The following is a 15,756-nucleotide window of genomic DNA, read 5'->3' on the forward strand; positions in this document are numbered from 1 at the left end:
TGTTTGGACATTTTCCCAAGAAGAAGATTGTGTTATATTAGCAGAGATTAACAGTAAAGAATTACAGTAATTCTGAAATAATTATTACTTGTTTCCCACAATGAAAACGAATCAGCCAACACTAAGAAGTGTGATCTGCAAAAAAAATGTGCTTCATGACAGCAAGGTGTTTCAGTGACAATATTGACAGAAAGGTCTTTGTACTGTCCATCTGAAACTTTTCTATAAAACGCCTTGCTGCTGCCAATGTGTTTCGCTTTCACAATGAATGAGAAAATGCAATCTGAGTTTTCAGCTCTTTCCTCCTTGGCATCCTTTCTTTGTTCCAGAAGCTTTTGTAATTTAATCTTAATGTTTAAATAAAAAATGCATTCAACATTTGATTGCAAAATGTCATTTTTATACTGGTTGTCCTTTTAGAGAGACCAAAAAATCACCACAAGAGCTGAAAGAACTAATTGGAAGGCAAACACACACACACTCGATCACGTGTATGCGCATGACGCATCCTCAGTGTTTCCCAGAAAGGTACATATTGAGCGAAGACAGTGAATAAGGATGTTTCCGAATTAGCTGCTTTCTTGCTATGGAACATCAGCCCCATGTTCTGTTTGGGACGGAGAAGAGAGTCCATGCTTCACTTTGAGGTGAGGGTCTGGTCCAGGACTGGGGAGCTGTCTGGGCTTCTTGTGTGTCTTCTCTTCATCCCCTTCATTCCTAAACATTGCCAAGAGAAAAAAATCTCACACGTCTATTCCTTTTTGCAGCTTTTCGTTTGATGCTGTGGAATTAGAAATTTGCAAATTCTCAGTGGCCAGAGAGAAGCCACAGGACTGAGCGGGTGACTGGAAGCTGGTAAGGAGGAGCAAGGGAGGGGCATGCCCATCTATTAGCTGCAGTGCTGTCCTGAGCCAAGGTGAGGATTTGGATCTCTCTTTTCACGTAGACTTCCCATATGGCTTTGGGTAGCCACAGCCCCCCTGTTTCATCATTTCTTTGTTTTTAAAAGTGGGATAATTGTATCTGAATACAATTAATCTGGCCCTTTGGGGACTGAAAACAGGGAAAAATTGCAGTCATAAAGTCCCATGGCAATTTCTTTTCTTTCATGCAGGTTATTCCCCCAAAAGGCTGAGAGCCATCAAGAGCTCCTGTTCTCTTGGTGAAGGGCACATAGCTTTGCCAAGTCCAACAGGGACACAGTGCAGTGAAGCATTGGGACCAGCACTGTTCAATATCTTCATCAATGACATAGTGGCATCGAGTGCTTCCTCAACAAGTTTACGGACAATACCAAGCTGAGTGGTGCGGTTGACAAGCCTGAGGGACAGGATGCCATCCAGAAGGACCTGGACAGGCTCATGAAGTGGGCCCATGTGAACCTCATAAGGTTCAACAAGGCCAAGTGAAAGGTCCTGCACCTGGGTCAGGGCAACGCCCAGTATCAACACAGGCTGGGGGATGAAGGGATTGAGAGCAGCCCTGCCAAGAAGGACTTGGGGGTACTGGTGGATGAAAAAGTGGACATGAGCCAACAATGTGCACGTGCAGCCCAGAAAGCCAACCACATCCTGGGCTGCGTGAAAAGCAGCATGGCCAGCAGGTCGAGGGAGGTGACTCTGCCCCTCTACTCCGCTCTGGTGAGACCTCACCTGGAGTACTGCATCCAATTCTGGAGCCCTCAGCGCAGGAAAGACATGGACCTGTTGGAGCGAGTACAGAGGAGGGACAAGATGATCAGAGGGCTGGAGCACCTCCCTTATAAGGACAGGCTGAAAAGGTTGGGTTTGTTCAGCCTGAAGAAGAGAAGGCTCTGGGGAGACCATATTGTGTCCTCCCAGTACTTAAGGGGCGCCTACAGGAAAGATGGGGGCAAACTTTTTAGCAGGGCCTGTTGTGATAGGACAAGGAGTAATGGCTTTAAAGTAAAAGAGGGTAGATTTAGACTAGATAGAAGGAAGAAATTTTTTACAATGAGGGTGGTGAAACACTGGAACAGGTGGCCCAGTGAGGTGGTAGATGCCCCATCACTGGAAGCATTCAAGGTCAGGTTGGATGGGGCTCTGAGCAACCTGATCTAGTTGAAGATATCTCTGCTTATTGGAGGGAAGGTTGGATTAGATGACCTTCAAAGGTCCCTTCCAACCCAAACTGTTCTATGATTCTATGATCCTAAGTGCACAGACATTTCACTGGGTGTCCCCAGTGATTCACTCACTGAGCATCTACAAAACAGCTAACGCCTTGTGACTGGTGGAGAGGAGCTGATCTTTCTGCATACGCAAGACAGACCTCTCAGTTGCAGCCTCTTCTGCCTCTTCCTAAGGCCACAGAGATGTACAACGAATGCAGTGCTAGGCTCCTGGAGGCTGAGTAACCAGACAAGGGGAGGTGAGCCCAACACGCTGTCAGAGCTAGCAAACATAACAATTCCTCTTAATTGGGGTGTGCACACCCGGGGAACTTTGCTTCTAATCATTTCATGGGTACACATTGTACAGTGGGTATATATTCCTCCTGTGGCAAGGCAAAGTGACCACGCAATGAGTGGCATGGTAGGGTCTCACTGTTAATCACTGAGGGAGACTGCCTGTGGCCCTACAGGTGAGTGTTTGTGCACTGTCCTTGACTCTTTTCCTGTGGTTGATGATGATATCACATGCCATTGACACTTATGGCAGATGGATGTGTGCTGGGTAACACATCTGGACAAGGCTTCTTGCTGGGAATCATTTTACCAACAGCTTGCTATTTCTAGTCTCACCAGAATAAAAGGTGAGATGTAACTCTTGCAACATCAGTGACACACACAGCATAATGCACCAAACTAATCTTGCTCAACCAGGTGTCTGAGGATGATGGGTGGCCTGATGAGGACCCACCAGGAGATAGTCCGCATGATGACTTGCCCTTTTTTTGACCCCATAGGTACGCATGCTATCACGTTGTTGGCAGGTATGTATCATAGAATCATAGAATGACAGGGGTTGGAAGGGACGTCTGGAGATCATCATCTAGTCCAACCCCCCTGCCACAGCAGGGTCACCTAGAGCAGGTTGCACAGGAACGCGTCCAGGCGGGTTTTGAATGTCTCCAGAGACGGAGACTCCACCACCTCTCTGGGCAGCCTGTTCCAATGCTCTGCCACCCTCACAGGAAAGAAGTTCCTCCTCACGTTTAGGTACGTCAGTACCTGTTCTCTTCCCAATCATTCTCACAGCCTACAGGTGGCACAGGCTCAAGCATTTTTATCACACATTATTATATATGATAATATTTGCAATTGCAAACTTGGGTTCTTAACACTTCTTTCCCTCAGATACTAAACATTCATGTTACATGAAAAACATAGTGGGTTTGGTTTTGGTTTTGGTTTTGTTTTCGTTGGTTGGTTTTTTTTTTTTTTTCCCCCACAGGAAGATTGGGTAGTTAGTTGTAGGGTTTTAAAATAAAAACAGTTACTGTTAAGGAACTAACGGGACAGTCACTGACCGAAACCAGGTTCTGTGGGTACAAGTTCAATTAGGAGCATGGGGCTTTGGCACAATTCTCTAAATAGATTGAAACTATATCAGGATCCTGAGACACTGACTGCTGGAAGCTAGAGGAGTACTTAGGAGGAATATCGTACATACGTACCCTGTTTCTCTTATTCTTCCCCAAACCCCTCTGCTTCTGGCTGCTTTCAGAGGAAGGATGCTGCCCTGTCCAGACCTTTGTCCTGACCCTGTACAGCTACTCAGCAAATATTCTTCTGCAAGAGAAGGATGGAGTGCAGGAATGCCTAGTCAGACCCTGGGCCACAGAGTACTTGTGAAAGTGGCACCAGAGTGCTTCTGGGACAATACAGAGGCTGTATTTACTACACTGTTGAAGACTATAAGCAATCTGTGAACCTCCAGAGGACAGCCTGCATGCTAAAAGGATGTCTGAATGCATATGAATCCCAAAGCAGGAAAGAGAAAGAATCACAAGAAGTTGCTTTTCATTTTCCTCAAACTTCCGCAAAAAGCCTCCAGTGTGAGGCTTTTCACTACATGAACATGAAACTCAGAATTATCTTTGCAGCATCTTCACAGCCATTCTGTCTGCCTCAGAGGGTTTTCTGTGCTTGGTTTATTTGCTTACAGTGAAGTCTGACTCTTACCCTGAATGGCTCAGCATCACTTTCTGGTCTCCATTGCAGGACTCATTGCCAGGACCTCTAAATCTGACCAATTTTACTTACATGGAGAGTCTCCTTGTCTTCACTGAATACGGAACTACCTGAAAACAGTGGAGTCACACAGTTGCAGGATCAGGCCCTTTGCTTTAATTTGGTAAGCAGTTTACTGGAGTTTACCTGATGTGTAGATAACATGATAATTACCTGACAAAGGCATATGGCACCACAGACATTCTATACTTAAATCACTTCCAGTTATATTGACTCTTGCTTTCTGTGTTTGAAGGTAAAGGCAGAAGATAATGATTAGAGCTCATTCTGTTATCATGGATTTGCTAAACCAGGTTGAAATTTCTTGAAGAAACCATCTATCTTACATTTCTCAGATAAGCCCACGCACTCCTAATCCTTGCTGAGAACTGAAATGGTAGAAGAAGCAGCAGCCACCTCGCAGTGTGTGCTCCTGCCTGAAGAGTAGGTGTTGTCCCATAGTTTGGGAGATGCTTCAATAAACTGCTCGATTCCAGGCTGGAATAGTTAAATGCCACTGCCTTGCACTACACAACACCTAACAATTTAAATCTCTCTGCAGTCAGTGGAACTGTTTGTGTGGGAGACCATTACTCATTGATGGCATCTGAACTGTGGGAGATGGGAGCATTTCCCAGATCCTGGCTCAAAGTAAACACCTTGGCCTTATCCTGTTCCAGGCTGGGGCGGTACCTGGATGTACATCAACCTCCTCTGGTTTCCCCTGGAAGGAGCCTGGGCCTTCAGGAGTGGGGTGAACTATGTCACTGTCCCCAGTATGGTTGAGCTGGGACCCTGCGGGGCACATCTACTTCACAGCTTAGTCACAGCCAAAGAGAGTAATAAATAGGAATTGCTTGTCATTGGGTTTTTCCTGTATGATTTCATGAAAAAAAAAAGTTGAAAAGTGAATTACAACAATTCAGCACCGGAGAGTAAGTGTGTGCAGTTCTACTGCCAAATTTCTTCACTTGTGCCCATTAAGAATGAAAGAACAAGTCAAATACAATGGAAAAGGTTTTCATTTCTGATATTTGAGCTGTGCCAGCTTACTCCAAGGATGAATTTAGGCAACAGTGTATTTTCTAAAGCTTAGACCTCTTCTGTTATCTTGAATTGTGTTCTGCTTTTTTTCTAAATGGAATGTGCCCTCTGTGGAATAACTAAACATATTTGTACAAAACTGAGAAAGAAATGATTTTATGAAATAATCTTGTCTTTCAAAAATTCTTGCTGAATGAATAAGTTAAACTTTCAAGAAAACTGAATGAAACTGCTTTGCTATTCAGTTTATGCAGACAAGATGAATGTAGCACTTGCACAGCTATTTGTTTTCTAAATGTGGAGATAATGTTCTTTGTAATAAGGATATATTTCCCCTAACACCCTTGCTCCTCTGATTGACTTGACACTGAAATGTTCAGAGGAACCTAAATTATTCTAAAGGAGTGTTTAATCAAATTGCTTGAATTCTTCCTGGGTTTTTATATGTTGTTATGTCACTACAAACACTTAAATATGGCAATTGTATGGTGACAGTCTCAGATGACATACTCACCTTGCGAGTTTTCCATCTTCCAGTATTTTGTTACGGACATCTGTTCCATTTTGAGAAAGACAGAAAGAATGGCATTTAGATTTTATGAAGCCCAAAGGACTTCTGAAGGATCTTCCTAGGATTACCACTAATTCATACTCAAGTGTAAGTGTCCCATTCTGTACTGCATTATTTGCCTTTTCATTGCCATCCTCAAAAGCAATTATCCCTTCTCGCAGTCATCATGTCTTAAAAGTTGATGTTTAATTTGGCCCTGGCTAAAAACAAAGTGAAAAGGAAATTAAGAATGTTGATTGAAGATACCAACTCATTTCAGTTAGATGAATTTAGAGAGTTTTTGAGAAATACTGATAGATTGCAATGCACTGGACCAACAATGATAGGTTGCATATGTAGGTGGGAAAAATTGATGTACTACATGTAGGACAAAAAATACCGCACAACTTGTCACATACATAATAACAAATGCTGGAACCAGCCACTCACAGCAGCCTTGGCCTCAGTGGATCTTCATTCACTGCAGGCTGGTGTTACTGACGTCGTCAGAACAATCACTCAAGGGTTGTCCAGCCCCAGATGTCCAAGCCTGCCTGCCCTTGATGCTCGTGCTTCTGCAAGCAAGCGTACATAAAGCTGCTGAAGAGCTGCAGCATCGGGAAGGATTCTCCATATCCTGCCCATGGGCCAAAGAGAGTCCCATGCTGAAGGACAGAGCTGAAGGCACACAAAAAGTGGCTGGACTCTGAGGTTCAACTTTCTACTTCAAGGCAGATTTAATTACTTGTACAAAGCAGAGTGCTTCCAGCGGGAGTGACAGAGACCTTCAGCCACAATAGGCTGCCTCAAGTCTCTAATAAATCCCTAATAAGCCTCCAGCTGGAGGACTCCAGGAGCTGTAGGAGACAGGTTTCATCCCTCCCCTGTTTGTCTCAGAGCAGTGCCAGCTCCCTCCTGTGTTGCTCGTGGTGTAGGTGGCAGCCTCAGCATCTGAGATGCCAGGAAAGTCACCAGTGAGGGCTTTCCTTCAACATTAAATCACAGAAAAGTTCAGGTACCCAATATCAGGAAACTGTTTAGTGCTAGAAAAGGGGTACACAGTTCTAGCAAGTGGAACACTTGATCTGTGAGCCCCATTCCCTCCCTCTGCATTTCCCTCCTTACTTATTCCAACCAGCTCCCTGCACAGCTGCTTTCAGAGGCCCGTACTTCGCCCCCTGCACAAGAAATACACAGAAGTATCCCTTTGGAATCCCTCAGGTTGAAAATACAGTCATTCTCTGAAAATGCAGCGAAAAATAAGTTAAAATGTGGATCCATTTTATTGTGCTAGAAAAAATAAACATTTTAATATCATTACAGGGTATGATAAAATGTTATTTTGTTAAAACATGTGCTAGATAATCGTGACCCTTACCTGAATACACAATTTGAAAAGGCTCAGCAAAGTCAGAAAGTGTGCTTAAAAATAACAGAAAAGCATGTATGAAAAGAGGAATAGTAGAAATGACTGAGGCATACGGTATTACGACGAGTGGTGCTAATGTATTCCTTTGTCATTAACACACAGCCCACCGAGGACAATGGACGGAAAATCTTAAATATCACTTTTTCTTTTTTTTTTTTTTTTTTTTACTTTCAGCCCGGGGAGAAGGAGGCAATAATGAACGAACCGTAAAGCTCCACTCGAGCCTTGGGGCTTGCTGTCACCCCGCAAGGCAAGAGGGGAATATTCAGTCTAACAGCCTGCGGGTTTTCCCGGAGCGCTGGGTGACTTGGTGACCACATACAGCACCGGTAACGGCACACGGCCACCCAACAGAGGTAACCGAGTGTTCTGCCGCTGGCTGGAGGCGGGGGGGGACACGCAACCCGTGTGTCCCGTCCCGTCCCTCACCTCCCCTCCGCGCTTCCCGCTGCCGCCGCCAGAGGATCCCGCCGCCGCGCAGGAGGCGGCGGGGGCGGGACGGGGCCGACGGGCAGGGGGAGGAGGCGGAGCGGCGCCGGGCGGAGCCGCCGCGGCAGGGAAGCCACCCCCGGCGGAGAGGAGAAGGTGTGCGGGGGTCCCGGCGGCGCGGGGCTGCCGAGCGCCCGGCTCCCCGGCGGGTGAGGCGGCGCTGGAGCCCGGCTCGCCATCCCTCCTTGCAAATCGCCTCCGGTGTGCCTCTTCCCCGGGTGTTTTTGCCACGGTACCATCTGGCCTACTTACGCCGCTCGCCCCGGCGGTGACAGAGGGGAAGGCCCCCCCCGCTGCGGCCCGGCCGCCCCCGGCAGAGCAGCCCGGCCAGGGCGGCCGCTCCGGCCGGGACCGCGGCGGCCTCGCAGCTGCAGCATCTCCCCAGCAGTTTGCTCTGCCGGGGACGGGTTAGGCTTTTATTTATTCGAGTTGAGAGCGTCTCTGGGTGAATACGCACATTTTTCGGAGCCCGAAGTGATGTTTTTTCCGCAAGCACCAGCCTTCAGAAAACCTTCGGGTGCCTGAAAAGGCTCTTGGCCGCAGCCAGCTGCCGTGCTGCGCCGAGCCCGGTGCCGCCGGGGCTGCCGGGCACCTGCGGGAGTTTCTCCCGTAGCTGAGAGGTGGCGGCTCCCCCCGCTCGCCCCGTCCCGCCTCCCGCACGCCCCACAGCCCCGGTGTTCCTGCGAACATCCCATCGGCGGATCGGCGAGCTGCTTAACCGGCCCGCGCCTGAAGAAATTTCCTGGTGAAATCCAGGCAACCCCCGGGCTCCCACCGTCCCTTCCCTTCCCTTCCATTCAATATTCCGGCCGTTATTGCCGCAAGGCAGCAGGCTGTCTGGAGTCCACCCGCATCTCTCTGCTGGCGACGGAAAAGAGCACAAGTCTTGTAACAAGTGATTATTAGCAATTCACAGTAACTGCAATTAGCCAAAGTCAACACGAAAGAACTGCTGTATAATCTAGTAAAGAGACGTTCAGATTGAAAAAAAAAAAAACTAAAGTGCATGACTGGGAATTAATTGCCTGGCTCACAGCGGATTTTCCCTAAGCTGTCTCGTTCCTTCAATAAATAACTTCAGGAACAGCAGTCTCTCTAGCCAGCTCTTTAGGCATCATGTAGGAGTTATTCTAAAAGCGAGACTTAACCTTCCAGCAGAACTTTTTTTTTTCTTAAATGTAATGTCATAATTAAAAACAACTCCCACAGAACTTAAAAATTATGCCTAAGGAAAGAGGGAGCAAAGATCTATGCTTCCGAGATTTATGATCACAGTTAAAGGATCACTCGTTGCACCGCTATCAGAGCTTTTTGTTTCCAGATTACCGTCATGTAAGTGAAATTTTGTCATTTCCGATTCTAAAAGCAAAGGGGAATATTCTTATTACCCTGACGCCTGGTGCAAAGCTCCACACACCTGGAGAGGATTGAAGTCGCTAAAAATCACATCTGTGCTTTCTTAGTGGAGTAGAAAGACACATGATGTCCAGACCCAAACTATTTTTGCCCTGAATACACTTGGCTGCGGTCACATTTCCGAGTGCTCACAGCAGAAAATGCTTATTTATTCCAAAATTCCCAATATACACATGCATCCATGCAGCTGGGTCTAGCGCATCTCCCTCTTTTCTGTGTATACATTCTACAGGCGTACCTTATGCACCTATATGCGTATCCATGTATTCGTACAGTGCATGCAAACTTCTATATGCATACAGCTAGATACAGAGGCATATACAAACACGCTGCGTTGTGTATGTTTGTCAATCTGTCTGTGGAAGGCTGTACTGTAGGTCCCTAGCTGTAGCCGCACCGATTACATGGATCTGCGTCTATACGTACATCGGGATGCCCGTGGTTCCGACCACCCCGAGACCAGAAGCAGCGCAGACCCCTCTCCCTCCGTCTGACGAGATCACCTCCAGCGTCCCGGGGGCAAGTGAGTGTGGGGTTTGGGGCTCCGGGCACCTCTCAAAACAGCTGGGGGAAGCTGCCACTGGGCGCCGCAGCCCCCTTGGAGCCGCCCCTTCGGGGGCGGGGGGGGGATTCGGGCTGGCGATGGCGAGGAGAACCCCCCGCTGCCGGCTGACCAGTTTGCTGCTCCCCCTCTCCCGTGTGCGTGTGTGCCCCGCCGGGGCGGGGGCAGGGTTCACTTGCCAGCTCACCCCCCCCCGCCATCCAGGGTACCTGTTGGGCAGGGAGCTGAGACGAGGCGCTCCCCGCTCCGGTGCCGCGCTGCAGGCGCTCCGCGGGGGAAGGGGGGCGGGGGCGAGGTGAGCCCCTTCTCCCGCCCGCCCGCCCTCCGCCCGGCCCGGCCCGGCCCGGCCCACCCCGCCCCGCGGCTCCCCGCGGCCCGGCGGGGCCCGGGCTCCGCCGCGCTGTGCACAGCCCGGGGGGGGCACGGCCAGCGCCAGCCCGGGGGGAGCGGGAGGGGCCGCGCCACTGCTCCCGGCAACTGATTGCCAGGAAGGGGGAAGCGCCGCAGCTCGGTGCCCGCCGAACACCTGTCAGACCGCGGAGTCTGATTTATACCTGGCCCTGGCAGCCTCTCCGCTGGGGATTTCCCCCCTCGTCCGACTTTTTTTTTTTTTTTTCTTTTTTTTCTTTTCGCCACCGCCCCCCTCCCTTCCCGGAGCGGTGTGAAACGGGGTATTTTCTTCAGGGTATAAAGCTGGGAATACAGAGGCAGAGAGGCTACGAGCTTCACCTCGTTCTCCCTTTCATGTGAACATCCTGCAACGTTGTCCTTCGTCCTGCCGCACCCCTCACCTGGCCAGCGCTGCCCGGATCATGTCCGCTAAGCTCCTGCCGCTTTTCTTCCTCCTCTCAGTGTTTCACGCCTGGTAAGTCCGCACTCCCATCGCTTCCCTCCCCTTCTCCTCTCTCTTCGCACCGGGGCTTGCGGGCTTGGGAGTCCCGCTCGCCGGAGTTTGCAAAATGCTCGGGGGGAGCCCGGGAAGGACAGCGGGCTCTTCCCACCCGCTCCCACCCCGCCCGCCAGCGCGCCCCCGCGCCGTGCCGTGCCGGGGCTTTATTCCCAAACGCGGCTTCCCCCGCTCCCTCCCCGGCTCCCCGGGCAGCTGCAGCCCTGCCGCTGTGTGTCCCCCCCCGGCCCCGTCTGAAGCCGGAGGTCGCCAGCGAGGGCCGTTGTCCCGAAAGCCGTTCCGGTGAGAAAGTTTTCCCGCTCCGGTGTCTGCCAGGGCCCGGCACCCGGCGGGACAGCGGCAGTCGCTGCCCGGGCTGCCCTCAGGGCGCAGGGCGGCCGGCAGCTCCGGCTTCCCTCCGCGACCCACCCCCCAGGGGCCCAGCGGACGGGGCTGGCGTGAGGAGGGAGAGGGCAGCGGCGGAAAACGTGAGTCCGGTGGCCGGGACCAGCCGGGGGTGCCGGGGCGTGCGCCGGTGGCTGGGGGGACTACCGTTAACCGCCTCGCCTTCGGCCCGGCGCGCGTTAGCCGCCGCGGAGGGGGCGGTGTGAGGGGCCGGGTCGGGCCGGGGAACCCCCGGAACCTGCCTCAGCGGCGGGAAGGGTCTCCCCGGCGGGGCTCCGGTAACGGCGGGCGGCGAGGGGACAGCAGGGGACAGCCAACAGCTGCGGCCGTGACCTTTCGGGCCAGGCTCGCCTTCATCCCGGTGGTTGTCCAGGCTACTAGGTAGGGCCTCCAACACATAACCCAGGCAAAGGCATCACCTCAGTGTCCCCCACAGGATCAGCCACAAACCTTCCCTTCCCTTCCCTTCCCTTCCCTTCCCTTCCCTTCCCTTCCCTTCCCTTCCCTTCCCTTCCCTTCCCTTCCCTTCCCCTCCCCTCCCCTCCCCTGCGTTCTCCTTCTTGGCAGCCTGCCCCGCTCCCGAGTGCCATCTCTCTTCCAAATCCTCACAGGAACAAGAGGCTCCTTCATGCCAGCCCCCAGAGAAAGTCCTGGACACACGTGTTGCAGGAAATAAACCCTTTCCCCACAACCTCTCAGTGTTTTCCAGCCTTCCTCCTTTGCAGTTTATGCGCTGCCTCCGCTCCGTCTCCTCACAGGATCAAAAGTAGTGGCCTCTGAGGAGTTTGGAAGGTGTGCAGCCCTTGTTCCTTCCCAATTTGAGAATGGCCTGTCACCATCCTGCACTTGTTTCTGTGGACAGCAGGAATATGCTGGGGATTTGGTGGTCACCAGTAAGGCTACAGGTGAAAACGCAACCTCAAATGCCTTCAGGGAGCCTAATCCCGTGGAGGCAAGCAAGGGAAGTGAAATAACAAACTCTTAAGGAGGAAAACAAAACACCTTGAAAAATATGTATCTAGTGTATTGGTCTGATTCACTGTGAAACCTCTCCGCCCCCCAGTCTTAATCTAGAAGGTAGGTAGGAATTTACATTGTCCCTGGAGGGGATTTAAAAGGTTTGTCAGAGCTTAAAGTCCTACTAGTGACTGGTTTTAAAGAAGCAGCTCCCTGAAATGTCAATCTTGATCCTACCTGAACTCAGTTCTCGTTTCCACGTGCAGGCTGGATGCCTCCAGCGAAGTTGTGGTTGGTGCAGAAGAAAAAAGACGTACAATTTGTGCTCCTTTCCTGTCGGCAGTTCAGCACTACTTCAGGGTTTCAGCTCTGAAATATCAACTATGGGTGTTTGGAGACGATACCTCCTTTGAGAATGGTTCTGTAACTGCGTAATTAAAACAAAGGGCTTGTCATGAGTCTGAGGGAGACATCCCCCCCTCCAAATTCCTCTTAGGGTTTCTTAATGCTTATTGGGTGATATACGCAAAAAAGTTCAAGTTTTTAAAAAAATATATCTCGCCAACAGAGAAGGAATGGTGGTCTATTCAATTTTTTTCCTAAGTTTTCTCTACTTTTGCAACTTGGTTATATGAGCTTTCTCTGTATAAAATCCTCAGGGGCTAGATTTCAAAATTATTTTTATATAGAAATCATACCTAGAGCACTCGCAATTTGTGAGGTCATGTTAAGTGATTCATGGCTAATCCTTAGGGGCATATTGTCTGTAGAGCAGTTTCATTTAAAAGTTTCATTAAATGCTGTGATGGTGGTCTACAAGCAATATTGAGGGTTTATGATGCTCTGTGATTAAATTTTTATAATTGTATTAATTTTTTTTTCTGTTACTATACAGTGTCTGTCAACTCTTCTGGGCATCTGAGATATTTTAAAAGACACTAGTTTCATTAGGAGAGGAAGAGAGAAAGGAGGTTGCTCTGATGTGTGTAGCACATCCCATGAACAAGCAAGACTGGTGCCTCTGGTTGTCCATTGCTTTGCACCTTGCATAATTATTGACATTTGTGTAAAAAGGTTGCAAAATGATATTGTATCACCAGGGCAATTGCGGGTCGAAATAACACATGATTACTGCTGTAGGTTATCTTTTCTCCTGATAACTTAATCTCAGTCTAACTGTCACAGATATTCTCCAGTGAGAGACATCAAACAGATTTGGTTTCTAAGATACCAAAAGATACATCTTCGAATCAACATTTTACTGTTGGTGCACAAAAAGCTGCACAAATGAAATTAGTCTTGTGTGAAAATAGCTCTAGCTGTGATTTCTGGGCAAACTGTAGTTTCACCACCTCTGTATCAGCATAGTCTTAAAAATGATACACCTATGAAGGAAAGAAGTCGCAGCTCTTGGTGTAGTACTGTTTTTTTTAAAAAATGTTGTCAAAACTGCGGGGAAATTCAGATTAATTTATGGAATGTATTTGTGTGCTTGTGATAATCCATCTTAAATTCAAGGACCAAGCTCTTAATTCTAAGCCTTGTAATATATTAAACTCTGAAATTCAGGCGCTGAGAATATAATAATTTATTAATAGGATAAAATGATCAGGAAGTATTAAAAGATCTGAATTTTTAATACTCTTATTAGCCTTTGTGCAAGAGATGAATCAGTTGTCTTGGTGCATTAATGAAATAATACTGCAGATGTTCGCTCTTGGTAAGAGTATCTTGTAAACTAACTAGTCGGGATAGGTTGGTTAAAGTACCGGGTATAAAATACTACTTTGATAGCTGCATTAACTCCCAGAGTAAAATTTTTTGAGACACTGGCAGAAGAGAATTTCTAAACAATTCTCAGTGATGGCCCATCCACAGATACTCAACAACTGTTAATGGGAACATCCTGTTGCAAAAACAGCCTAAGGCTGGGTAGATGGGCAGAGCCAAGGGAGATACCTAAAACTTATTCAGATGAGCATGTGGATTTACCCAGAATGTTAATTCAGATTTTAGTTATGTAAAATAACATCTATTTGTTTGATTTGTTATTGCAGTTCTAGAAAGGTTGAAGAGGATGAATATGAAGATGGAACAACTAACCAAAAATGGGTTTTAGCTCCAAAAACACAAGACACAGACGTGACTCTCATACTAAATAAGCTGTTGAGAGAGTATGACAAAAAGCTGCGGCCAGATATTGGAAGTAAGTACTACTTTCTGCACAAGTGAGGAAGAGCATCTATAGGTGCAAAAAAGACATTATGTTATGTTTTGGTTAGTATGCACAAATGGCTGGGAAAGTGGAGATTAAGGTTTTTTGGCTGAAGTTCATTTCCAAGTCACGGGAAGAGGTGGTGGTAATTTAAGGTGCTAAACTCTGGTTTGCTTGTATAGAGTTTGTGTAGAGATATGGAAGGGCCAGCTCTAAAGTATTCAGCAGGTCTTTGGCAGAGTTAGGAACATACTTTCTTTTTTGTCATCCAATCCATGCATATGAAAAACTCATGCTCTGAGGAGCAATCAAAGATCCAGCATATTAAAAAGAAAAAGTAGGAGACAGCAAGAGAAGAATGTGCATCTGCTCCCTTCAAAACGTGATCATGAAAGTTACATTCCTTAATGCTGAGAAGGATTTGCTTGTGTATAGGGCAACTCTAGAGATTTTCTTCCCCAAACCAGTAGACATCTTATCTCCAAAAGAAATCGGATAGAATGTAAGTGTCTTGTGGGCAGTACTACTACATATAGGTATAAAATTTAGATAAGAGCAGTAGATAACTGCATATAATCAACCCTTTTGAGCAATTTTCCGTCTTTTTTTTTTTTTTTTACTTTGTATAATGAGGTTGTGTGTTTCAAACCAGTATCTTTTTACCTTTTGTGGTTATGCCTCTCTTGCCATGTTTGCATCCTTAGATCAGAATGGCTATAGCACAACTGCTGTTCAGTTTGTTCACGGCAAGTTTCTATGACAGAAATCAGACACAATTTTTCATTTATATTTCATGCACCTTGCATATATTTCAGAATGAACTGGGAATGGGGAAAGCTGTTCTAGTTTGAGGTGGAACAGAACCAATTTTCTTCTCAGTAATTTTACTGTTCAGCTAAGCCTCTTCTAATTAACTAACTCTGAAACTAACAGCATATTTTTGAGTCCTCTTATAGCAGATAAGTGTGATGTTTATAGTGAACACCAAGGAGTGGTATGCAGGGAAGCTCCTGCTTATATTTATTGCTATAACAACGAAGATCAGATCACTTTGTTGTGTGCCAATTTGGAGGGTCGAAAGTGGAAAAGCATAGAGGGGTAGCATCTGTGGGGAGGAGCGGACAGGACAGGTGACCCAAAACCGACCAACAGGGTATTCTGTCCCATCTTCATCATGATCAGTATAAAAGCTAAGGGAGCAAAGGGGTGGTGCTGTGACTTGGATTCAAACTGACGTTACTGCAGATACTCTCCCTTCTCTGAAGGGGAGAGAGGTAAAACAGAGCATCTGTCATTCCTTTTAGTGGCCAGCGCAGCCCAAAGCACGACAAGAAAGCTCAAAACAACTACTCAGTATAATTTACTTTTCCTACATTTTTGCAGAAATTAGAGGGAGAATTCCTACCACCGATTATAGTGAAACTACTGTTTGCTGATGGCACATGTATTGATATACTTTCTAGGTGATCCCTTTGGGTGAGTTTAGAGGGAAGTAAGAGCCATCTGTAGGTATTCACCATTACAATTATTCGTGTCTTATAGCTACACATTAATACAGAAGTTCCAGAAAAAACCCTATGCTGTGGTATGAAAGAAAATGGTTTTGGT

The 15,756-nt window shown here is 47.7% G+C and overlaps 1 protein-coding gene across 1 annotated transcript in view; it reads left to right on the forward strand.

Annotated features, from left to right (window-relative positions):
* Positions 1–10,410: 10,410 nt before the first annotated feature.
* GABRG3 (gamma-aminobutyric acid type A receptor subunit gamma3) overlaps positions 10,411–15,756 on the forward strand; it is a 329,965-nt gene continuing 324,619 nt past the window's right edge. Inside the window, exons 1-2 of the mRNA XM_054211091.1 lie at positions 10,411–10,550; positions 13,991–14,139. Of these exons, the coding sequence (XP_054067066.1) occupies positions 10,498–10,550; positions 13,991–14,139 (202 nt within the window). The 5' untranslated portion in view covers positions 10,411–10,497. The remainder of the gene's footprint in view (positions 10,551–13,990; positions 14,140–15,756) is intronic.

The sequence above is a fragment of the Rissa tridactyla genome, chromosome 1 (assembly GCF_028500815.1).
Source record: "Rissa tridactyla isolate bRisTri1 chromosome 1, bRisTri1.patW.cur.20221130, whole genome shotgun sequence".
NCBI classification, from domain to species: Eukaryota; Metazoa; Chordata; class Aves; order Charadriiformes; family Laridae; genus Rissa; species Rissa tridactyla.